The sequence below is a fragment of the Protopterus annectens genome, chromosome 15.part0, assembly GCF_019279795.1.
Source record: "Protopterus annectens isolate FY-2018-M chromosome 15.part0, PAN1.0, whole genome shotgun sequence".
In the NCBI taxonomy this organism is placed as follows: Eukaryota; Metazoa; Chordata; order Ceratodontiformes; family Protopteridae; genus Protopterus; species Protopterus annectens.
In genome coordinates this window covers 282,239,159-282,266,798 of record NC_056749.1, presented here as the reverse complement: position 1 = coordinate 282,266,798, position 27,640 = coordinate 282,239,159, and the positions used below count along the sequence as shown (strand labels likewise).

General features: G+C 36.9%; 1 protein-coding gene across 3 annotated transcripts in view; it reads right to left on the bottom strand.

The window, feature by feature from the left end:
• LOC122789648 (lysozyme g-like) overlaps positions 1-27,640 on the bottom strand; it is a 296,078-nt gene that overhangs the window by 60,573 nt on the left and 207,865 nt on the right. For all 3 annotated transcript variants that reach the window (XM_044057059.1, XM_044057058.1, XM_044057060.1), the window contains one exon: positions 24,927-25,123. In XM_044057059.1, coding sequence (XP_043912994.1) covers positions 24,927-25,123 — 197 coding nt within the window. The remainder of the gene's footprint in view (positions 1-24,926; positions 25,124-27,640) is intronic.

Below are 27,640 nucleotides of genomic sequence, written 5' to 3'. Positions count from 1 at the left end.
ACATTTAATGATGAATAATGTCACTTCACATCCCTCAGCAGACATCCTGCAGTCTACATATTAAGACACAAGATACAAATTAGGCACTGTTAAATTGTTAGCACACCTCCTTTCTATCTCAGTAGTATATGACAAATCACACTTAAAAAAAAAAAATGAAATTCTTCAAAAACAACATTGCATAAAAAGCAACTATGCTGGAAATGTATAAATATATGTCTGTGTATCTGGGAAATAACCACTCCCAATTACACAACCATTCTCATATACATATGACTTAATTTTATCAAGCCTGATATCACTACATATTTGAAAAAAAAATTTCCCATCTGCTTATTAGGGATTTCATCAATGGGGGCTGATTTCGATCAAAACAACCATTTCTGCAAAATTCAAAAACTGTTTAATGAATCACCCAGTAAATTATGTTAGACAGGATACCCTCCAAATTACATTGTGGTCAGATGGAATCTAAAAGAAATTAGATCTAAACATTAAAGGTGGCTTCAACTCGAAGAGGGTACTTTTAAATTATCAACTACAAATAAAACAAAACTAGAGGAAGTGGTAAAACACAGCTTTGCTAAATATTTATTATGAAGCCACGCATTTTTGAACCACCCTGGGACCTGAAATAACAGTCTACTCAATGTTTACCCTGGATGGAAAGATTTTCTTTTTTTTATTCTAATACAAATGTTCATTTTATGATTGCAATGATGATATTGATAATTACAGTATGTCAGCATATATGTTTGCAGGACCTAAAAAGCATAAAACACAATGTTAGTTTTACTCTATAGAAGAAAATGAAATAATAAAACTTCTTATAGTCTAAAATAAATGGAACATGAATTAACTCTTTCAGTCTTTAGCTGACTCTACATCACAACTGACCTAGGTTCAATTAATGGCCAAGAGCAAAGGAGGAATGAGTGACCAAAAATATATTCATCTTCCTTAGGGGGAGGATTTGGGGATATTTATTGTGTGGTATTTATCAGCAGCTGTGAGTTAGCTCCTGTGCTGTATTCTCTCAAGGCAGTGCAAGCAGAAAACTGTTGGTGTGGAATATGAGGAAGTACAAAGGTTTATACCCTGCATGGCTTCACTGCATGCCGCCACACACAGACAGACAGAGACAAACACAGACCTCAGCAAACACAAAAGACAGACAAAAAAAAAAAAAGATCAATCTACTCAGTATGACAACCCAGTAAAGTTTGACCTTTGCACCAACAATCAATGCCCAAGTCAAGCTAGGACATAATAATAAATACATAAGTAGGAGAGTAAGATGGACTAGATGATCATGTTGGGAAACCCCCCCCAAAAAGGTGACAGCACAAAAGAACATCTGGTGCCTGTGTTTGGCAAAGGAATTTGTTAATGAATAACTAATAAAACTAGAAATTGAGGTGATAAAATAATCACATATAAAATACAATGTGAAGAATGATAAAATAATAAAAATAACACCTCTGTAGTCTTCCTTATTCCCATACATGCTGAACTGTACAAAAGACATGCAAGTATGTATTTTTTAAAATATCACAGCAGTAAACACAATCCTTTCTTGAAATGGCACTTCTAGTGATATTCTTTAACCTGTTACCACTTCTATTTGCAGTATTTATTTTGCCAAGGTTCAGATACGTATTCAGGTACTGGAGAAATACACAGAGAGGGAGGTGGGTAAGAGCGAAAAGCAGAAAGCAGATATGTTTCTGGATGATGGTGAACTGCATGGAAGTATGATGTATCCAAATGACAATAGGAATTAATTAAGGAACAGGGAAATGAGGCAGGTATTCTGGTCAGTCATCACTGTGATTAATAAATAGAGGTAACATCAATGACTTTCTCAGTTTACAGTGCAGCAAATATTGGCTAAATTGGCAACTATGACTGTATTCAAAACTTCAAAGGCTACTTCTCAGAACCGTTGCCAGTACTTTTGGGGTTGGTAAAAATAATGGAGGTTATGAAACAAAGCAGGCAAAGAACTACTGGCTTAAGTGTTACAAGGGTTTATACATCTAGAACAACTTCAAGCAGTCCACAGCATGGCAGGGTATTGTCTATGGGATGTAACAATGAATCAATAGATCTGTAGCTTTGTTACTGACTTTTTTTCAGCCCTGATGTTTGCTGAAGACGAAATGAAGAAATTTCAGCAGCCATGCTATGCTCAAAGACTAACTGAGCAAAAGGAGCTGTGAATTTCCTCAGGTAAGAAAAGATAACCTGTCCTCTAATAATAAGGCTGTCTTTCAGTTCTTACACTTTCCAATGCTCTTCCCCATTATAAGCAGAACTCCACAACATACTCCTGCTTAAGTATCTTACTTTATGCATTAGCTCCACAATTCATCTCAAGGCTAAGCAGGTTTCTACATGCTTTTGTATGACTTGATACAATGTATCTATTTATATTTTAGTGTCTGTAGAATAACAGGTGTGTTATACCTTTAAGAAGCATTTCCAAGATATGTTTGTGCATATAAATACTAAGCACGTGTTAGCTTCAGTGCCATTTTTAAGGTGCAGCCAGAGTGTTAACATCTATGTGCCTGCTAGCTAGTTTGTTTATAAGTTAAAGTTACTTAGCCTCATTTATGATGTGCTTGTATATAATAAAGCTGCTTGAACAAGAACCTACAATGTTAGTCTGTTTCATCCTGACCAGCCAAGCAACGTGGTGTCAGAACCGGGATGGTAAAGACTACTCTTCAGAGCCATGAGGTGCAGAGGTAACAGTGAAGGCAAACTACGTGAACTGAGAGCAAAAAAGGGCCAGAAACAAGCTAAAGGTAAAGAAAACATGCACAAATTATTTATTAAAAGACATAAAACTCAGCATTACAAGGCTACAAAATGTATTACTAAGCAAACGAATAGCACAGAAAAATTCATTAAGCAAAAAAGCATTAAAAAAGCTCATTAAATCAAAAAAAAGTTTGAAACAAGGTTATTTGATAAAACGAGCATCAGAAAAGTACATAAGGGATTCAGAACTACCTCAGAATTGTAAAACGAGCATGTTTAAAGTAAAACGAGCATGTCTAAAGTTAAAATGAGCACCAGAAAGTATAATGGGCATGAAAAGAGATTAAATGAGCAATACAAATATAATGCAAGGGCAAAAGGGCACATTAAAAAATTAAATGAGTAAAACAAATACAATAAAATGGGCAGAAAAGGGAACATTGAGCATAAATAAAGTAAGGTCACTGCATGTGTTTTGGCATAAATTACTACTTCGTATTGATTGAAGTCTTGAATAGCATACCTAGAGTTATTTGAAGTATCTCAAAGTGTGTAAAAGTACTTACAGTGTGTCTATTACCGTAAGAAAGAAAAGGTACCCAATACTGGATAAACGTCCAAATCCACAGCACAAATCCAATGAGTAATACAATAAAATCAAAGTGATGAGGACGAAACATAGCAGACTGATCATGTAAATAATTTTATTTATGTATGGTAAGCGCTTTCGCACCCACTTCAAGATGCTTCATCAGACCATTAAAACCAACACAGACAGCCATTAAATACTAAAAGACATACCCTATTAGCACAAAGTTAACCAATTAAGACCTTAAAGACAAACTAAAAATCTCTAAAAAATTATTAAAAGAAATACATGTACAAATTAAACTAAACATTTCATAAAACAAAGGAATACGATCACTTTATGGGTCATGCTAGTAAATAAGGCTTTGAAGATATACTGACATTAAGTCTAGGAGGTTTATCTGCATGAAGCCTTATAATCCATCCAGCTTCACTCTGTTCAATCATATTGCTAAAATCACCTAAATGTGCGCACATATTGAGAACACTAATCACTGAAAAACAAAAGTCATGGACAGGTCCATTCTCTACAATATGTTTTGCAAGAGCACTCCTGTCACAGTCCCTATTTTAACAGCATTTAAGTGTTCCCTGACCCGATCCCTAAATGGCTGGGCAGTTTTTCCAACACAGAATGATGGACAAGCAGTGCAGAGTGCAAGATCTACTGCATGTGAAGTATTTCAAGTAGTACTAACATTAAAAGCAAAATACTCATTAGTACTTGAACAGAGTGGATGGATTATAAGGCTTTATGCAGACAAACCACCCTGACTTAATGCCAGTACATCTTTGAAGCCTTATTTACTAGCACAACCCATTAAGTGATAGTATTCATTTGTTTTATGAAATGAATAGTTTAATTTGTACATGTATTTCTTTTAATAATTTTTAGAGCTTTTTAGTGTTTCTTTAAGCTATTAATTGGTTAAGTTTATGCTAACAGGGTATGTCTTAGTATTTAATGGTTCTCTGTGTTGGTTTTAATGGTCTGATGAAGCACCTTGAAGTGGGTGCAAAAGCACTTACCATACTTAAATAAAATTGTTTACATGGTCAGTCAGCTGTGTTTCATCCGCATCACTTTGATTTTATTGTATTACTCGTGTTTATTACTGTGCATTTATTCTGAAGAGTTTGTTGTGTGCAAAGTGCAAGAATTTTTTGAAGTGCAGTCAAATTTAGCCATTTCGAAAAGTTTCTTGTGCACGGGTGTGTCTGTTCACAGAGTGCTGCCATTACAGAGCGTTTCTTACACTGTACAGTTATTTGGCAAAGTGCAGCCATTTTGGGAAATTTCAGTGTGCTGTGTACTGTTATTCGCAAAGTGTAGTTGTTTCAAAGTGTTTTCCACTCTGAGCTTCTTCTGCCCAGTTCATTTGCAAAGTGTAATTACTTCAGAATAGTTTATTTGCAAAGTGCCATTACTTTGAAATAGTTTATTTGCAAAGTACAGTTACTTCGAAATGTTTCTTGCCCTCAGCTTCTATTGCCCAGTTTGCACTGAGCAAGTTGTTCGAAATCTTTCTTAAAATTATAATAAATGACTTTTACAGTCAAATAATTTCAAAATAAAAGTCTCGTACAGTAAAATAATTTCAAGACACGCAACTTTTATAGTAAAGTGATTTCAGAGTATTACAGTGCCAACGAGACTTATTTTCTAAAGTTCAGTTATACAGAGGCTTATTGTGCTTTGCAAGTACTGGTATAAATTTCAAGTACATGTGTTTGTGCATATTTGCAAAAGTCTTCACCAAGATATGTTAATATGGCAGATGGATTTTGCAAGCCACATCCACTTGTATTTGATCAGAATATTGCAGGAAATTGGAGAATATTTGAGCAAGAGTAAGATATATTTATACAAGCAGCCTATTCTGATAAAGATGCACGCACCCGGGCATTCATTTTGCTAAACCTAGCAGGGTTAGAAGCCATTGAAAGGGAACATTCATTTGTATATGCACCAGCAGTGTATGAAGGTGAAGGAGAAGCTCATCATATTGTTGCACAGGCTGAATCAAGGGAAGACCTAGAGTGTTTGAAGTGCAAATTCAGAGAAATGTGTAACCCCAGAGGACTGTTACATTACAGTGGCATTTGTTTTATATGAGGGATCAAAAGGAAGGGAAAACTTTCACAGCTTACATTACTGACCTAAGAAACAAAGCTAAAATGTGTAGGTCTGGCGATTTAAAAGATGAGTCAATAAAGCACGTGTGTGGTATTAATAATGCTGCTGTGAAAAAGATTTTGCTTTGTGACAGTGATTTAATGTTGAGCAAAGCCATTGAGATTTGTCAGATCCATAAAGTTACAGAAATGCACACAAGTATGCTTGCTAGTGATAAGAGCATGGTTTCAACAGGCTCCAGAGCTAATGTAGATAGCGTGCAACATGTGACTGGCAAAAGCAGGCCTAAGCACATGGCAGCAGCAGCCCCTGCAGGACTTCCAGGTAAAACCCGTAGTCTTCTAGCAAATTCCAAGACCAGTTCAGTTAAAGGTGCATGCTCAGTGCAGAGCTAAGGTTATTCAGTGCAGAACAGATGCTGCTCAGTACAGTAGAAAGGTTCATCAACAAAACTCAAATCTAGCTTTATTTTTAACCATCACAATTGTGATGCCACCCATGAATCCAGAAGAGAAAAGTACATAAAATTTGGTCAGCAATGCCACAAATGTAAGAAGTGGAACCATATTCAAAGATTGAAAATTGCTACCCTACCAACATTAAAGGTACTATAATGTCAACAAACCAGTAAACTTTCCTGCAATGCTTCAAAATTTGGTTTAGGTGCAGTTATTCTTCAAGAAGGCAGGCCAGTAGCCTACACATCTAGAACACTTACCCAGACTGAGATGCAGTATTTATTCTCAAATTGAGAAGGAACTTTTGGCAATAGTATTTGCATGTTCCAAGTTTCATGATTATATCTATGGTCGAGATATTCAGATTGAAACTGATCATCAACCTCTGGTTACTATTTTAAAGAAGCCTATGCATTCAGCTCCAGCACGATTACAAAAAATTATGCTTAAATTGCAAAAGTACAACTTCAAAATGGTCTATACAAAAGGCAAACCTCTTTATCTGGCTGATACCTTATCCAGATTGACCAGAAATACAATGGAATCGCTTGATGCGGAGATTTTGACTTTGATGTCATGGAAGTGCGTAATTTTTCTACCACAAGACTTTATGTGCTACGAGATCATACAATGACTGATCCAGTTTTGCAAAAGCTCAATCACTACATCAGTGTTGGATGGCCATCAAAGCAATCTAGTGTACCACCCGAAGTGCAACCTTACTTTCCTTACAGAGATGAGTTGTTGATGGAAGATGGCATTATTTTCAAAGTTCCTAAACTTGTTGTTTCTGCTTTCTTACAACAAGAGTATATCTAGATTTTGCATCATGGTCACCCAGGTTCAGAATCTACTAAGAGAATGGCGAGAGAACTTCTCTAGCGAAAGACATTGATAAGAGTACTTTCTTCTTGTCCAGTATGTAATAGTACTAAACTGCATTTGCAAAAAGAGCCACTTCAGCTAAGTCAAATCCCTGAAATACTTTGGTCAACAGTAGCTACTGACGTATTTGAGTGGAACAATCAACATTACTTAGTACTGGTAGACTCTTGTTCAAACCACTTCAGCTAAGTCAAATCCCTGAAATACTTTGGTCAACAGTAGCTACTGACGTATTTGAGTGAAACAATCAACATTACTTAGTACTGGTAGACACTTGTTCAAATTGGTTTGAATCAATCTACTACCTAAATCTAACTTCTACTACAGTCTTTCACTATAAAAGTTGAAACACCATTTTCAATACATGGCAGTCCACAGAAATTAATTTCTGACAATGGTACCCAATTTACCAGTCAATTGTTTCAGAAATTTGCAAGAGAGTGGGACTTCATACATGTTACTAGTAGTCCGGAGTATCTGCAATCAAATGGACTTGCTGAACGTGCAGTACAGAGTGTAAAGCAATTTATTTTTAATTTACTCAATCTCAGAAACATACCCCATGATGATATACTTGATTCACCTGCTCAGAGACTTCTATGCAGGCAAACCAGAACATTGCATATCAGTTCTAGTTTATTGAGGCCTAAAGCTAAAAACAACAAAGCCATTAGAGTTCAGTTATCTAAAAAGCGTTCTTTTCAAAAGTCCAGCTATGATAAATTGAGCAGATTTCTTCATCTATTGAAAGAGAGACTGTGAGGATACAGATGGTGAAAGGTTTCAACTGGATTGCTCAAGTAACAAGTATATGTGCAGAGCCGAGATCTTATTTTGTTAAATCTCAGGTTGTGGAGTACAGGAAAAATCGCAGACAACTTCTTCCTGTAGCAGAACCGATATTGCAGCATTGTTCCTGTGATAAAGATTCTAACTCTCAGAGTAATCCAGATGATATTCCTGTTCCAGAACAGGTCTTGATTCCTGATATTGTTAAGAAGATGGTCCCTAGGTTCCAAAAACTGAACATTCAGCAGAGACAATCCCAGTTGCTAAACCAGAAATTTTATGTTACATGATATGGTCATATTTCAAAGCCAAGTGTGAAGCAACTTGGACATAGTTGTATATATGTACCAGCTTTGTATAATTGCACGATGAAAATGATTCCTGTGTAAATTGCACATTTATTAATACCATTGACAATGCCTGACATTTCTCAAAGAGGGTAGGATGTAGAATAACAGGTACCTTTAAGAAGCATTTCCAAGATCTGTGTGTGCATATAAATACTAAGCACATGTTAGCTTCAGTGCCATTTTTAAGGTGCAGCCAGAGTGCTAACATCTATGTGCATAATAGCTAGTTTGTTTAGAAGTTAAAGTTACTTAACCTCATTTATGATGTGTTTGTATAAAAAAGCTGCTTGAACAAGAACCCACAATGTTAGTCTGTTTCATCCTGAACAGGTGAGCGACAGTGTCCAATTAGTTGTTTATATCTTGTGGCTCATTTTAAGACACAAGCCTGGAAAAAGTAAGCAAAATACAGTAATCAATACACAAAATGTCAGAATTAAAATGGATGGGTTCACACACAGTATGCCTTACAATGATTTAGACAGGAAAACATTACATAACTGTCTGTAAAGGCATAAACGTAAAATAAACTAGGCTGCCTAAACTGATCGTTCTGTGGCACAGAGGAATCAAGGCCTGATTACAGCCCAGATGGCCTGGGTTTAGTCTACTTACTGCAGGAAATTACCAAGAGAAGTGGGAGTGACTGGTCAGCACAAAATTCCCCGTCTAAGAAGGGGTGGATTAGTTAAGTCTGCCTGCACTGTTTTCTCCACAAAGAGGCCAAGCATAACAGTAGCTGCTGAATCTCTACACCTCCTTGACTTGCCAAACAATGCAATACAGTGCAGTTCAGAAAAAGTGAAGATGCAGAAGCATCTATATGTCTGCAGTCCAACACTGCAAGTCCTGGTTTGCCAACAGGCACATTGACTGTAAGGGAAGGAGACCTAGGGCAAACAAAAAAATGCCCCAGTGAAAAGCACCAACTAAGGAGCTAGAGTGGGTTGGCCCAGTAAGTCCTTCTGCATCAGGACAACTACATTAGCCACTAAGCTCACACCATATCAGTTTGCTTCCCCCTGGCACTGTCCACTTGCTGTCTTCATGGTGGTCCAGTCTGGGTATGATCATCACAACCAGATCCTTTTCCTGCTTTGTAACCACACATTGCACTCCCCAGATGATACATTCACACAAGGGTTCTTGTGGCCCAAGAGCAGGGACTTGCATCTGCCTGCAATGAAGTTCAACAACCATTTATCTGAACAGTGGATCAACCTTCCCCCGTCTTTCCTTAAATTCTTTCCCTGGCGTACACTTCCCTCTGTGTTACAATAGGATATGGGGGAAAAACTCAGACCTGCTAGAGTAATGTCTCAATTACTATTTAGAAAAAGAAAATCTACAGTACTAGATGATAAAAAAGGACAAGCCCTGTTCACCAACTTTCAGAGCAATCTGTACCCCCTCATCTAATATAATCTACTCTGAGGTCACTCAGTTTTGAAGTAATCATCTAGATACAAGCATTTCCTCAGTCTTCCCTCAGATATCTGAAATAAGTACAGGACAAAACAGGTCTGCATTACTACAGGACAAAACAGGACAAAACAGCCCTGGATTACTCCTCTTGTCAGTTCTCTTAATCCTAACAACCCACTCAGCACAGCCTTCTGTATCCTAAGCCAATCCACTATCCATTTCCTCAGTTATGCTCCTACCTGAGCCCTTACGGTTTTCATAGCAGTAATCTGTGTGGGACTGTCTCAAAGATCATAGTGAACTCCAAAAAATGACATGTTCACGGACACTCCCTGTGAAATTCTTCAACAACCTTGTCATAAAACTGGATCAGGTTAGACTGACTTATTCTGACAAAGAGTCAGTATTGGTTTCTATCTTGGATATTGTTGCCATCAAGGAAGCAATCAGCCTTTCCCTCATGATTCTTCCTATGACTTTTCACAGACAGTGGCATTAGGCTCCACCTCTCTCCCCTGCACAAGGGGCCACTTTTTGCCATCCTCCAGTTCTCAAGCAATTCTAATTTAACAGTTGACCTATTGAACACCTTCATGGGATCCACCAGCAAAAAAGGCTAAATTCACGAAGAACACTGTAGCCCACCTGGTACCTGTGCCAAATCCTCCATTAGAGCAGTCAACCACCCCACATCTTCATAACATAACTTGGTGTCCAGCTCTCCCTACTCCTGTCTACCAAAACCTAGGTGAAGAATTCTTTCAGTATATCTGATTGGTCCATGGATTCCATGACATCCCACCCTTTCTTACTTAGCCTCATCAGGTCTGTTGATTACTTCTGCCTTTCTGCTCTGTATGAAGAAATTTTATTCCACTCCTCAGCCCCTTCTGTCAATACCCTTTCAAGCTTCACCTTTGTTGCCTTTCAGCTATGCCTCCTACTCCCAAACATTTTTTCCCACCTATTGCAGGCCCTGTATTTTGCCCTAACCACTAGCCTCACATTCCTGTGTGACAACAAAGGCGTTGTCCTACATTTTCTTTTTTGCAGTTTTCTAAAAACCTTTGGTCCAAAGCCTTGAGCATTCCCATCTGTGATCCATTTCCACAGTTTGTTCACCTAGCAGATTTGACTCTAAATCCTAGATTATTTTTTATTCATTTGCATTCTGTTAACTACATTTGCCTTACTGGGCGAAGCCCATTTCCAGCAGCTTTCTTACGTTGAGGCATCATAGTTCCTACAATCAAATCAATAATCTGTGTAGTGTAAGAATGCCAGTTCACTCATACAATCATAATGATATTCTTATTCATTAAGCAGATTTTAATAGAGTCATGGACCTTCAATCACAATCCAGGAAATTGTATTTATGGATTTATTTACGTTTTTATTTGGGGCATTCCAGTTGAGCCAATACCCCCTTTCAGTGATAGTTTGGGAAGAAATGTGCCAAAAATATATGCACAAAAATACAATAAAACAATGAGGCAACAGATCATTCTAGAACAAGCTAGTAAGTGACAGAAAATATGGCAGCAGCACTAGTACAGTCAACATGCATATAAAGCTTCACAACATACATGACAGATTTATTAAAAAAATAGGAGGATACTTACACGCATCTTCTTCTTTCGGCTTTTCCCGGTTAGGGGTTGCCACAGCGGATCACCTGTCCGCTCATGATTGGCAGTGGAGTTTTACGGTGTCGAGTTGCCAGCCCAATGCCCAACCTTCCACAGAAGGCACACACATGCACACACCCACACCTAGGGCCAATTTAGAGTGTCCAATCCAACCAGGATACTTACATGTATAAAGATGAATAAATATGGAAGGAAGGCTAATAGGAGAAATATAAATATTGAGGAGAGTTGGATGAAGATAAAAAATTAATTTGTTTATTGACATTTGTTTACTGGGAAAAGTCCTAGTGGGCACAGGTGCCCTTTTCAGTGGAGGCACATGCAGAAAAGCTGCAGGGTAACAAATTTAATGCAGTCAATATTTACAGTAGCAAGTTTTATAATGTTTCAGTAAATACATAGCACAGTAGTCAGTATAAAATTTGTACTGATATTCACCAACATTTATATACAAGCATTGTATTGACAATTTACAAATAGAACAGTGATATAAAAGATAGGTAGGAGTAATTTAAGAAATATATTAAAGTATTAGAGGGAATGAGCAATGGTAATTTAGTTGAGCTAATTGTTAGCAGGTATACTAGTTTAAGAAGTGCAACAAAGTGCGGTATTAGAAGGGGATAAGCAGGTTAAGTGATTTAGTGCTTTAAAGGGAGGTATAAGAAAGGTGATGAAGAATGTTAGAGAGCTATGTCCCAAATGCGGAATAGGAACAAAGCCAGGAGGAAGACAGGGAGTTTTTCAGTTATGTTTGAAAAGATGAAGGTGGGTGATGGACCTGATTGATATAGGAATTGTATTCCAAGTTGTAGCTACATTACTGGACTAGACACAAATACTAGCATCCCTTTGTGGTTTCTAGATCGTAAGCAGTTGTTTATCATTTGCCCAAAGAGGACAGTTTGGTAGACAGTACTGGAGTAGGGGAATAATTTTTGAGAAAACAAATATGGTACAGGTGATTTTGTGGGTTAGGATGAGCTGTGTATAAGATGGGTGATGAGCAATTATGAGCCAGTTAAGTGTCTAGTGCTAAACAGTGATGGGTCTGGTAAGGTTTGTTGCAAGCAAATCTGATAACTTTGTTATAGCACTGTTCAAGTTTAGAACAAAGTGAGGCTTGTTGGTTGGTCATGATAGGGCCTCCATATAGAAGAGAGGGTAAGAGATAAGTGGTAGCCAGAGTTACCTTGGCATAGTTTGTAAGGATTTTTCTCCATGAAGGGCACCTATTTTGTGATGAGTTTTCCTGATGCTGTTGTGGATTTGTAAATCAAATTTAAGATAATCGATTGTCATTCCAAGTAATTTTGTATGTAAGGTAACGTCAATCATTGATATTTAGGGAAAAATGTTAGGCTTTTCATGAAACTGGGATTTTGCAAAAAAAAGCAAAGTAATTGATTTTTTTTAGAGTTTAGTAGCAGGTGATTATCTGGTAACCAATGTTCAGAGTTCAAGGCTTTAGGAGCAATTCAGTGAAGATATAGTAAGTGATCTGACATGCACGTTGGGGTAGAATCATCAGCATATTTATGAGGGAAGCTTACTTGGAGGATTTATGTAAAACTCACTAGTGGCCAACATTTCAACTTTACAATTTAAAAAAAAAAACTACTAAAAACACAACTGACAAATACCTGGCTCTGCACTTGCAACTCCCCTGGATAGCCTATTCTTTTCCACTCTATTAATAGGATTCTTTCAACTCTCTCTACTAGTGATATTCGACCACTATTCGAAGGTTCTCCAACTGTACATAATTATATTTATATATTCACTATCTGTATGCAACTGTATACTTCAAAATTGTGGTCTGTATCAGAATAAAGAAAGTGCATATGTGCGACTATGCGAAACCTGTAAATGGCGAATGTCCACATAATCAAATTTTTTCCTAGTGAAAAAATTCACGTGGCCATTCAGAAAAAATAAAAATTAAAAAACATTATCAGGTGGGGGGGCTTTTCCTGAAGATTGTGTTCAAGTAGCCGTTTGTAAATGCACTTCTTGAGAAGAAAGGGAATATGGAAATAGGTCTGAAACTGGTTATATCAGATGAGGTTCCTCCTTTTTGCAGGGGGGATAACATAGTATTTTTCCATATAGAAGGAATTGATGATTCCTTGATAGATCTATTAAGTAAGTCAGAAACAGGATAGGCTGTGAAACACGCAGGTAGCTTGAGGTATTCTGCTGGGAGATTTTCAGCTGAAACTGAACAGGGTTTCAGTTTAAGGAGTAGCAATTTTACATAGGAAGTCTGGATGGGTTTTAAGGTGAAACGGGGTGGATTGTACAAGACTTTAAGTTGTCTTAAAATGATAAATTGCCATAGATTTTCTGAGCTCAAGCCATCCTAGTGAATTCAGAACTGTACAGTGGTATGTGCGGATAAAAACTTTAGCAGCACATTTGGCTATTAAATAAAAGTAGTTTCAAAGTGTTTTGAATACAGTTTTCAAAAGATTTTTTTAATATTGATGGCGCATGCAATACAGCTGGAAGTAACAGTTTGGACTATGGAGACTAGAGACATATCATTAAGGTAAGAATTGGCTATATATACACTATTCATACATTTTTGTTTGATTTGTTTTTTTGGCTACAACTTTTGTTAATGTGATCGGTATAATAGATAGAACAGCTTTGTATGGGTGACATGTTCTGTAAATGTGTTACTTGGAGATGCTATATTAAAGTGAGTGGAATCTTTACTGCCTGAATTAGTATTAAAGAGCATTATTTTTATTTTTTTTTTAGCATTAGTAGTTGTGAGTCATTGACCATTTATCAGGAGAACTTCATGCTTCTTGTGTGACCACTTGTAATGCATCGATTATAATTGCGGAGGATCTCAGTGTTATCTACATATTATATTAAAGCTGTAGTTCCTGTTACACTCTACAGGTCAATAAAAAGTACACTGACAAAAGGGCCTAGGATTTCACCATAAGGTACCCCTACTGTGTCTAGTAGATAGAAATGCTGACTAAACATCATGCCGTCATCCAGATTCTGAGTGATCTGCTTATGTAGCTTTCAAATAGTTTCTCCATTCATGTTGTAATTAGCTAGTATGATGAGTAATGTGTTACACAATACAATGTTGAATGCTTTTTTATAAATCAGGAAAACATGAGGCAATATGTAGGCCATGATTTTTCTGTTTACTTTATTCAGAAAAATTAGTAATACAGTTTTGGTGCTATATTTAGAACAAAATCCATCTTGTGTGGAGGAAATATGACTGAGTATTCATTTTTCTTGGATTTTGGAAAGTGGAGATAAAATTGCTATGACAATGCAGGGAGTCTGTTGAACAACCACCCATATATTTATTTGTGGGACATGTTAGTGACAGAGTAATCAATTACTTCAACAGCAAATCAGAATAGTTCATTTTTAGTGTTATCAGGAGCTAGAGATGTCTTAGATTTGACTTATTTCATGGATACAGAGTAAAATTTAAATCTGCCAGTATCTTGATTGTTACAGAAGCAAGATGATCACTGGGGGGGGGGGGTCATTGTTTTGTCAGTGATTATAATAACATGGGAGTTCATACTAAAAGCCATGTTGAAATCAGTGCCTTGCAGATAGGGAATGGGCTGAATTTGCTTCCTTGACTTAATTGTTTATGACATGCCAGTACCTAGCAGGGTTACTTTTTGTTAGCATTTTGTTAAAAATATTTTTTACTAGTATCCATTATCTTTGGAAGGCCCAAGGAAACAAACTGCTGCAAGTAAAATCCAGAAGAACTTTAATCTAGAAACTTTTTGAAATAAAAACTTGTTTAAAAACTATGAGAGATAAGTGCTTTCATTCACAAAAAATACATGAACTTCTTCAGATAAACATTGCTGGAAGTACACACACAATTTGTAATTTTTGTGTTCAATCACATGACTGCCAAGCCCCCAGGAAATGAAGCATCACCTTAAAGGGGCCATCATAAGAAATTCAGTGTGTAGCACTGAGTCAATTCAATTGACAGAATTTGCAACCAATGGAAAAAAATGTTTTATACACACAGATATATATATATATATATATATATATATATATATATATAAATAAAACTAGTATAACATGCATTCCCTGTAAAATCTGAAAAATGAAGACAAACGTATGTAAAATATAAACCCTGTGATTGAACATAAAGTGAACAAAAGCACTTATCTCTCATAGTTTTAAACAAGTCTTTATTTCAAAAAGTTTCTAGATTAAAGTAATTCTGCATTTTAAATGAATAATGTAACCCGGTCACCAACACGATAAACAACCTTGAAATTAGTATGATGACCTAGAAGGTAAAACAATAAAGCATAGAACCGAAGCTGCCACAGGAAACAGAAGTTTAATCCACAAGCCACAAACACTTCACATAAATGCCTCCAAATACACAGTACGTTTTTGTTTCTCCTACTTCATCAGATGTGGGCTGCTTTTACTTGGTAAAAATTTAAAGATGTGTGCCAATACTTTAGTAAATCACATAATCTTATTATAAATAACCATTCACTTTTAAAACTGTGTTCAATTTTGGTAAAATACATGAATGAATTAAAAAATACTAAGTAAAAAATTAAATGAAACTTTCCTTTGATGAAAGAAATACTTCTGCAAAAACTAATTCATTTAGCTCCATCTAGTAGCCATACAAAGATTTTGCAAGGAACAACAAAATAACAAACCATTCCCTTTTCCTTAAAACATAACTTACATAGAATGTATTCTAAAAATGCCTACTTTAATATATGTTTGGTCTATAAATACATACATATGTTAAAAATACATAATTAAAGTATTACTGTTTAATTAAAAAACATATTAAAAACCATGTTATTAAAATTGCATTCAAGTGAACATTGTAATAAACATTACTTAAAAAAGATGTTTAGTAAAAAGTATGTAGAGAGTTTATAAAGTATTTAGGACACTTTATAAGGTTTGAGCAACTTTCTTGAAAGTCATAATGAATGTACAGTAATTATGCAGTTGATTGATCTGGTTTTTAAAGTATAACTTCATTTATTTTAAGGGAGAATACTTTCACCAGATAAAAGGAGTAGCAATATGGGCAGCCTGTGCCCCTACATATGCAAATTTGGTATTGGCTAAATGTGAAGAGAAATTTGTTTTACAAATCACAATACAAGAGGTGTTGGATACAATACAAGAGATTTTTGGACGACATTTGCATTCTTTGGGTGGCACCAATTTGAACAGGTACCAGTATTTATTGATTTTTTAAATACAAGTACAGATTTTTTAGAATTCACTTATTCCTTGAGTGAAGATACCCTAGAATTCTTGGACATAGAAATATATAAAAAAGACAATACATTTCAGTCCAAGGTTTATAGGAAAAAGACCTATTTGAACTCTTACCTACATTATATGAGTGCTCATCCTATGTATTATAAAAGAAATACAGTAAAAGGCCAGTATATTGGGTCATGTAGGATGACTTCAAATGATGATGATTTTATGGAAGAAATGAATGTTCTTAGAAAAATGTTTAAGAATAGAAGTTATCCTGACTGGTTAATAGAAAAGATGGAAATAGAGGTGATGGAGGGTAGGAAGAGTAAATGTAAACCTATATTGGTTATAGATGCTACTGAAAAGGAAGTAAACACAAGAAATGTGGATGAGAATTTCAGTAATGCATTGGTATTAGAGCACAATGCCAGTTCAAGGATAGTGAGTGAAACAGCTGAAAATGAATGGAATAGATTCATAGCTTTCACTGATTTGGACAACATCTCGAAAAGTAATTTAAAGTTACTATATAAAAATTCCAATAATCTCAAAAAACTATTGGAAGATAATACAGATACCCGATATTCTAATAGGAGAATAAAGAAAAGGAACATTTAAATGTGGTCATTGTTCGCAATGCACCTATGTTACAAACAAAGAAGTTTTTATAGAAAGTAGAAACATAAAGCTAGAAAGCAGGGACTTTAATAATTGTGATTCTAAAGGCTTGGTATACTTGGCATTGTGTAAGACATGCCAAGGTTTTTATGTTGGAAAAACAGAAAGGAAACTAAAGGAGAATATATGAGCATATATATGGCATACAGGTAAAAAAGGAAACAAATGCACTACATAAGCATACTAAGGAATGCCCGGAGGCACAAGTTACATTTTATGTTATTGAGAGAGTAGACATAGATAAAAGGGGAGGGCTGTGGGAAGAAAAAATAGAATATAGGGAGTTGTATTGGCAACTAATACTAGAGGCAAACAAAGCCCCTGGTCTTAACGAAAATATTTCCATAGCCCCCCTTTTGAAAATAAGATCAGCCAAATTATAATATGTGTATAATAGGAATTTCAAGAAAGTTTTTCAAACCTTATAACGTGTCCTAAATACTTTATAAACTCTCTACATACTTTTTACTAAACATCTTTTTTTAAGTAATTAAACAGTAATACGTTAATTATGTAATTTTAACATATGTTTGTATTTATAGACCAAACATATATTAAAGTAGACATTTTTAGAACACACTCTATGTAAGTTGTGTTTTAAGGAAAAGGGAATGGTTTATTTTGTTGTTCCTTGCAAAATCTTTGTATGGCCATTAGATGGTGCTAAATGGATTAGTTTTTGCAGAAGTATTTCAAAGGAAAGTTTCATTTTATTTTTTACTTATTTAGTATTTTTTAATTCATTCATGCATTTTACCAAAATTGAACACAGTTTTAAAAGTGAATAGTTATTTATAATAAGATTATGTGATTTAGTAAAGTATTGGCACACATCTTTAAATTTTTATCATGTAAAACATAAAATGGCAACATCAGGTTAAAAGCACAAAAGCACTTTATTTCACTTTTTCTCAATTACAAGTTGATTGCTTAGCAAAGGTGATTTGTTAATTGAAATAATGTGCTCTATAAAAGTTATTAGCTTTGGAAGCAGCCCACATCTGATCAAGTAGGAGAAACGAAAAAGTACTGTGTATTTGGAGGTGTTTATGTGAACTGTTTGTGGCTTGTGGATTAAACTTCTGTTTCCTATGGCAACTTTGGTTCTATGCTTTATTGTTTTACCTTCTGGGTCATCATACTGTCTAAATTCTGGATTTTACCTACAGCAGTTTTCTTTCCTTGAGCCTTCTTTTTGTGTTTTAATCTGTTTCTCTTCAGTTTATTTTTGGCCTGGTATCGATTACCTTTGTTAGGTTTCTAAAAGTTTGATACTGCTGTTTACATCTGTGGGATCTTTTTCCCCCTAGTTGTAAGGCTTTACTTCAAGATACTTGGTTATCTTAGTTTCAGGTGTTAATTAAGGAAATGGTTTGTATTTAAGTCTTCTTTTACGTAAATAGGCTACCAAATTTAATATTAGTAAAAAGGAATTACTGCCAAAGTTGAATGAATCATCTACAGGCAGACATTTTAAGGTCATTCAGTTACATTGTACAAGTATTTATTTGAAGCACGACTTCATTGGATTTTTTTTTTTTCCAACAAAATTGTGAAACGAGACTATTTGAGTCTATTATATTCTCAAACAAGAATATGCTCTTCCAATTATTGCAGTATCTTAAATCCACAATACAGTCCTAACTCAGACTACAGAGTACAATTCTCCGATATGTTCACCTCGCCAGTCAGAAAGCATCACTATAATACTGAAAAAACTCATCCAGACTCTACCACAACTTGCTATAAGGGAAATGTATTTTGTTTAATTTGTTTTTGCTTTCTTGTATTTTGTAATGCTTTATTGCCTTCTTCCATTTTGTATATTGCGATTTATTTTCTTTACACTACATTTTACTTGTAGTCTACTTTTAACTGCATATTTAAACTAGGAAAGAGATCTCCTGTGAGTCATAAAAAAATAAAATTTCTACCACCCTGGCACTGTTGTGCTTTTAAACTAAATAGTCTTTCTAGTTGCCTGCCCCTTATATTAATTTGACCACATATCTCCTTTAATCTCCTCCTTCATAGGATATTGTAAGCATAAAATCATCATTTTGTGAAATCACTCCCCTTCAACTATTTAAATTTATTGGCCATCCCGCTGTATTCTGTAGAACCAGAATACAAAGTACCCATCCCCTTCCAATCTATCTTTCTCTTTTAAAATTAGTGGCTCTCCACTTAAGATAGCTAAAGCTTAATTTACCCCCCCCCCCCTTCGTACCTAACTGCTTAGTGTGCACTGCAGCTCTGAGGACTTTAACACATTTTTCCATCTTATATTTTATACCTGCAACATCTACTGCAAGATCACCAGTTACTGAAGAGCTCACATTCTGCTTCTCAGTAGTCATCTTGGAATTAGTGCTTCTATTTTGCTCCTGGTGAGAGAAGAATAACGGCATTATTTCCTGGACACTGCAGATCACCAGAAAGCCTGATCACTGCACCACAGGTGCCAGCTTGGAATTTGTGCTTATATTTCGTTCCTGGTCAGAGAAGGAGCAGAGGGCACTGATTCCTGACTGCCTCTGACTGGGCAGTGAGTGTCTGTGTGGGACCTTCCTGATTGGTCTGACTGCTATTATTCAAGACATCCTCCAGAAAAAGGCTACAAACCTACAGACCCTTACATTATCTGGGACAAGACTGTGGATCACCAAACAGGCTGTGGCCTGCTTCTCATCTTGGGACTGGTGCTACTGTTCTGCTTCAAATGAGAAAAGAAGCAAAGGAGTACTGTATCCCAGAAGAGTGAAGATGTGGTAAGACCGACACAAGTAGTAGCCATTCATGCAACTCCCCTCTTCATCATTCTTGACAAGCTAATTCTCTTTTCATTTCAGAATATCTGCCTAAATACTTCATCCATACATCATCAGGTTCTATTTATTTAGTTGTTTCCCCTCAAGTGTTTGGCAGTGTCCTATATAGCCACAGACACTTTGAGATGTAATTTTTCCTGTAAAATCACCCCTGAAATTTCACCAATACCTAGTTGCACACAGGCCAACTAGTTTGCAATGGCAAGCACTGCGCCCCCAGAGTTGCAAACCAGATTCTTCAGACATTACTTTATATTCTCAATCCAACTGTCTAATCAATGAAAAAGGTCTGTTGCCATGGATACAACTTTTCCACTATCTATATAACTAGCTTGATTCATATGGGAATTCTGAGGCAATGTAGAAATTGCCTCATGTTTACTACAAACCAGTTAATTCTCAAGCAAACTGTTATGGTATGTGAGAGCTATATTTACACAATGTTACTGGAAGCAAAGCGCTCACATAAAAGCACTGTTAAAGACAATAAGGTTGTCAGTAGTACACACTCTGCCCCATCACAACATTTCAAATCAGACACAGACCCACATATACGGAGGCATTTAAATGTTACCTTGCCAAACACCAAAGACCTTCTAGATGAAGTGCACAAAACAGACACGTTCAGCAACCCAAATGCTATCTTTCAAAACAGCACCCACATCAACACATACAGCCACATCTCATGGAGGCTCTACTTCTAAGCCCATAAGACAAGCCACCACACAGTCCAATATTCTAGTCATTGGAGACTCCATTGTGAGACACACTGATATCCCTCTCACCAGGCTAAGGAGAAAATTAAGGTCAGTTGCTTATCAGGGGCCAGGATCTGCAACATTACACATGCACTCAGAACATTGGACCACAAGTACCAGTATGACAAGTCATAGTCCATGTGGGTGTAAATGACCAGAGACATACCTCCCTAGACCATATGAAGAGAGACATCATGGAGCTCTTGGAATATGTGTCCCAGGTTGGTATGAGTCTAGCATTGAGCAGCATTTTACTTTCTCCAAGTATGATGCCTGGTGTCATTCTAAGGGGGTGTAATATTTGTCAGCATGGAAGGAGATGGTCAACAGACCCCACTGCTTTGCCAGGGATGGTCTGCACCTCTCCCCTACAGGCTTTTGAATATTAGCTAAAGCATTGTCCTCTCCTACAGTGCCTTTTTTAGGCAATGCCAAACTGAAAGTACTTCCAACATAGCAAATCAAAACCAAGAAAATCTAAAGGTGTTGCTGTTCAGTGCTAGGGGTCTAAACAAAAAACTCCACTTCCTAAAAGTTCTCTTTACCCTAGAGGTTGGCGACATCTGTGCTGTCACTGAGACATGGCTTAAAGCCACGTAGAACACACCAACAGTGCAAGGTTAGAATGCCTTCCATGCATTTAGACCAGCTACTACATAGACACAGACTAAAGGTGGAGGTGTCTCAGTTTACATCAAAAATAAATATACTTCAAGGCTGGTCAAACAGGACAATGCAATTGAACTTCCCCACTTTCAAATCACCATAGACAAAATCCAATACCACTTCCTTGCAAGCTAAAGATCCCTCTCTATGACCCAGGAAACCCATACCATGTATTTAAACTTATTGGAGGCACTCACCATCCAACCCAGTACCATATTCATGGGCAACTTTAATTACCCTACTACTAACTGGGAAGTCTACCAAACCCAAATGTGAGGTAAATTTGGCCTCCCCAGCCAAGGACAAGCACAAGGCATTCTTTAGCTATATATTTAACCTCAAAGGCAATACACAATTTTGTGCAGAGCTCATTGTAAATGGAACCACCTATAGTGAGCCAGGAGGTATAGCAAACATACTGGCTGATAAATTCAGGTCCAACTTTATCCCTTCCCCCCAAACTTCCCTCAGGAAATACCAGATACAACTCCCACTGCTATCACTAGGGAACAGGTCCTTAATGCTCTCTCTAAGGCCAAGAACACTGCATCAACGGGCCCAGACAATATCCCAGGATGCCTTCTAAGCAGCATGAAACGGCCTATTAGGCCCTCTGGAATTGCTATTTAACTACAGCCTCCAAACAGGCTTCATGTCTCATGAATGAAGAACAGCAACAGTCATCCCTCTGCACAAAGGTGGGCCATCTACAGAACCATACGTCTCGCTAATCTCATATGTAGAGCCATGGAAAGAATTATCATGGAAATTATCAATAATGACATAGGAAACCTCCAGACACTGGACCCAACCCAATCTGGTTTCATCAAGGGCAGGTCATGCCTACTCAACCTGGTGGACTTCTTTGAGAATGTAACCAAAGCAATGGTTGAGGGCAAAAAGGTTCACACTGCCTGCATCAGTTGCCAGTTTTTCTGTACTTGGAATACACTTGGAATAGTGAGCCTGATTTTTCATTTACTTGTTCATCTAAATGGTTAGTAGGTATCTTGATCTATGCCTTTTGATCTATAATTAAGCCAAGTTAATACTAGGATTGTTCCTAAACCCCACTATCATTGACAGTGGGTTTTCAGTGTTAGGAAGAGTGCCTTATATATTAAAAATCAAAGCTTTCATCATGCTGTGTATTATCATAAGCCTGTGCTTGTAGCTTACTGAATACAGCATACAAGATGGTCCTGAATGCATATGTCAATAGCAGTATATTGCAAGGTACATCTGTTAATCCTATATAGTAAGGTAGAGTCATAAACATATTGTAAGTGTAGTATCAGCATTGTGCATTACCAGATTAGTCAAAAATATTATGAAAAGCAGTGCTTCTGGTGCAGACCCTTTGGCTTCACTGTAACATGCTCCCTGCTGCCTCCTTTGTCATGACTGTTAATGCTCGTGGTGATTTTGTTACAAGTCAAACCACTCTCTCCATCCCCACAGTAGCTTTAGTGCTATTGACATCTTGCTTATGTCATTACCCTTTTATTTGCGATATTTCCTCTTCTAGTTAAATCACTGCCTTGTTTGATGCCTCCCTCCTTCCCTTAACAGCAAATGATCCCTTTCCTGTCCATCTTACACTATTCCTATAAGGCCTTTTCACTATAGCCCACTCCTGATTCCTACTCCTTTTATTCCTGTCTGACCCTCTTTCTTCCTTTTTACCTCCATCTGTAGGTTCCTCTTCTTTCTCTAGCCGAACAATGGGTATCACTTTGCTGTCCACTTGGCCTTTTGTCCCTCCCATCTGATTGTGCACACTTCTCTGTATCCTTCCCTTCTCCATCCTCACAAGTGTTACCCACTGTTATGGCCATCTCTGGCTCTGCCTCCTATCCTTCAAGACTCCCTGCTCTCTGCCCCATCCCTCACCCTTGACTTCCTTACCTTTGTCATTCATTTCTTGCATGATTTGCTCATCTTCTCCCTTCACCTTTTTTCTCCTTCAATACTGACGTGCATTTCTCTGACACCCTCTGTCCATGTTCTCCTCTACACTGCCAGTCTCCTCTCCACCTTTACCTACCCTACCCCATTCTCCATTTGCTCATGCTACATTACTACCCCACCCTCCTTTGCCCATGCTACATGTCTCAAGCTATTACTCCAACAGTTACAAAAACACAGCAAAATCAGAGGCCAAGGTCACCTTTTTAAAACTGTTTTGAATGCTTCCTATAACAAGTTCACTGCTTTACTGTGTGCAAAGGGTGTAGGGCAATTATCAGAGTTAAACCTTCCTTGAGTGTGAGGATCACAGCACAGTAAGATAAATATGCTGCTTTACCAATTGTTTTATTCCTGAAGTGCAGCAATCTGAGCGTGAGAATATTAAAGTACAGGGAGATAAAAGAAATGAAGTCCCTGGGGGAGGGTGTGCAGGGTGTCTGCCTACTGCAAAAAATGTGTGTCTTTATTTCCATAATTTTTTCATTTGAATCCTAACTGTATCAAGTACGTGTGTATAGACGTTATGTACATTTGAACGTTTTTGTTTCATGCATTCACAAATGAGCACTTCAGTCTCGGTGTAGTTGTGGAGAGATTTAATGAATCCATTGAATACCATTTTTTGTGCTCTGTTACTGGTCTACATTTATAGGGAATGTGACACTCATGCAACTTCTGTTCTGGGTGCCAATATTGCAAAATAATTTCACTGAAAACAACTTTCTGCGCACATTGACTTTTCTGTTTTCCTCACTGCTGTACAACTGTGGAATTAGCATATATTAGTTTGAGGGGTGGGGCTTGTCTTCCGTCATGGGGTGTACAGCCGGCTTGCTCCCAGCATAAAAACTTTGATGATATTTTATGACACTGTCAAGTGTACGTGAATCCTTTTATGTAGGTCTATACATTTCACCTGTGACCTTGGCAATGGCCAAAATGGGACCATTTTGGATCAAGCCACTATTCCAGTTTTAAACAAATGAAAAACTTAAATAAATGAAAAACCAATAGCAAATATTGGTAAGGCAGTTAGGAAATTATAAAAATGACAAAACATTTTCAGGAAATAAACATTGCAAACAGAGTGGTGGTTCTAATGATGCACTACAAAGTAATAGTTACAGATTTAAAGGTAGCAGATACATTACAAAGGCCTGAAAACAGTAATCACAATGAAATTAACAGAATAAGGTAAAGCCAAATAAAAATACTGATAACACTATTGCAGCAGAAATTAAAAACATAATGAAAAAATAACTAATAAGAATACAATTAATGGCCAAAATATTTGCAAATACTTCTAGATTCCTACTTTTTTTTGTTTCCTTAAACTGTCTTTTTGTATGTAACCCAACTACTTTTAATATATTTTTCAAACATCTTTAACAATATACATATTCAGCTAATAATTTTCACTGTTTTAAATTTAACATTATAAGTGTTAATTATCTGATGTAAACTTGTTTATTTTACTTTGCTGTGATTTGGATTCCCCTGGAAACACCTTTGAACTTGTGGGATTTATACATTTACTGAAAGTAAATACATAAACTTATTTCATTAGCTGAACATACATTACAGTTTAAATTGAAACTTGCTGGCTGGTTTGTTCCAGCATTTCACCGAAAACTGTAAAGGACATGTAGTAAGAGCATGACAAGAGGAATAGTGAATAAGCTCAGAAATCAACTGTACCTGCATGAGGCCAAAGGCATTTCCATGGTCACCCCATCCATTCTCTAGTCCAGTACCAGCTCTGCTTTCACGAGATATGATTGCTGCTATCACTGCAGAGTCAATGCCCTTCTCTCTTGCCACATCCCTTATGTTAGATTGGTATCTCTGCATATTGCAATAATCATGTTCAGCCATTTTGTGAGATGCAGAAACCCCTGAAACAAAGTACAGTGTTCAGTTATGAGACATTTTGCAGCATTCTTCCCACTTACACAGTTAAATGAATAATATAAAAAGTAAACATTCCAGGTACAAGTTTCCTTTTCCAGCAGTGACCTAGATGCACTGTATGGATGAATGACTTGCTTAGAGTTGCACAGGATGCAAGCAAAGACTAACAGAATCAAACATATGGCAAAATGATAAAGTCCATAAGTAGCTCCATAGATTTATCCATTTCTGCTAACTCTGGCAATTAGCTCAAAGGATTAAGGCTTTGAGCAGTGCCAGCACCATAGCATAGAGGGATAAAGCCCTAAGCACTGCCCAGGCAACTCCAATTTGATTAGTGACTGGGTCATCTAAGGTGCTGGCAGAGGGGATGTATGTGCATATCCCTAGGGGAGGAATTTGGGTGTCACTTGGGAGAAGGCATGGTCCAGGAAGAGGGCAGTAGCCCTTGGCCATTTCCAGGATATGTATAGCAGATGGCAGAGGGACAAGAGGGTAGACCATAGCATAAAAATTCCTCTTCCTTATGGAAGAAGTTTTCACTGAGACCTCCCTGGACCTCTAAGTTCTACATGAGCCCCAGTCCAAAAAAGTATTCTTGTTAGTCTGGGAGCTGAAAGGAGGTGCTGGTACACCTGGCAATGGGCAGGGACATTGGGGTAGAGACCAGAAAGTATGAAGCAAGGTGGGAGGGAACAAGAAAGGCTAAGAGCAGTTTTTTTGTAGTCCACAGTTTTATTCAATAAATCTACAACTGTATATTGAGTAACTTTGAGCAAGGCATTTAGACCATGCTTGAGAGAGGGCAATTTGGTTAGGCTCCTCAGTGGTCCCCTAAACCACATGCTTTTTTATAACTACTTGTGAATCTTATACATCAGCTGATGGCACATGTCTAACATCTGTAGGCTCAAGGGGGCAAGGTACAAGTTTGCCTTATTTTCCTAGGTCAGATGAATGGAGTGGGAAAAAGAAAGGGATCACCTTAAATTGGGAGCATTCATTCAAACGTAAGGGAATTGTTAAGGAAAGGGTAGAAGGCAATGAAGTGGATATTAGTGGTTATGACAGAGTGGAGCTCAAGAATATCATTTAACAAAGCCTAAGATAGAGTTACGGAATGGAAGAGCTAACTAAACTAAAGTTATCAGCTATAAATGGGTTGACTAGCTAGAATTCTAAGCTTCTGTCAAATTTCTCAAATTTTTGTAATCAACAATACATCAAATTCTAAAAGTGAAAACCTTAGTGGAAATTTATAAGTACCAGTCTACCTATGTTTAGCAAATCCCTATCTTCAGGGTAAATTATGCCAGCTTTAGCACACCTAATGTAAAACTGACTGTCAATGTGTCATGAACTGGAGCCAACAATGGCAGGCCTTTAGAACAATGTGTATAAAGCCCAGTTATTTTCTGTTCACTAAAAATACAATGGTCAATGAACAGCATTCAAACCTCTAAAGAATTCTATTGAAAGGAGACATATGCATGCAAATTTCTTCAGATGAAACAGCTGAATCCTGTGTAGCAGCCCTTTCCTAAATGTATTCACATCATTAACTTTCATTGCGATTCATTCAGCCCATCAGATCTGTTGGGCATAACTCTATCCAAGAATGTCCCAGGGACAATGCTTTGGGTCAACTTGACCTTTTCAGTTGCATACTAAATAAGTGTAAACTGAAGGCATCAACCAAAGAACTACCAGATAAAGAAGCTTCTAAATGATTATGGCTCAACTCTGATACTGCCAGACATCGCTTTAGTTTAACTTATACTTGTCCCTGTTAACTACATCCATTGTTATGCATTCAACAGTCCTTTAACAAACTATTCTATGGTCCTATAACTTGTTTTGAAATGGTACCTTTTTGTGTACTAAGCCTACTCCTCTCAAATGTTTGGCCAAAATGTAATCCTTTATCTTTTAATTAGGCTTAGGCTGACCACTTTCAGGTGCAACAAATACAATATTTCAAGTGCAAAAAAAAAAAAGGAATCAAAGTTATTAAACTGTATATTAACTTAAGTGCTCATGCAAATTAAAATATGCACAGTCATCGTGTGAGAAGAAAAAAAAATCATTTTAAATGGTTACAGTTTCAATAATTCAGTTTACAATTTGCAGTTTCTACTTCTGTTCCTGCAAATCAAGCCATCTTCCATAAAGGTAGATCAGGAAATGTGGAAATAAGTGAAAGAAAAAAAATGTAAAAAAGTTTGAAAATTGAGGAACTTCATTGGGATATGAAAGGATAAGTAGAAAATCAATGCTCAGGAGGGAATGGAGCAGATTCTACTAAATATTTGACTGGGGTGGACATGGTGGACTATTCCAAGTGACTAGACCAGTATTGAAACATTCATGTTGAGTATAGTAAGGGTAATGAGGACAGACAATGAGACAGATTGAAAAAGAGAATTCTAGTCGAGCTCTAGGATGTGGTAGGCAAATGTTTAACACTGACTCTGAGGCACAGAGGGAAGAAGCCCTGCCAG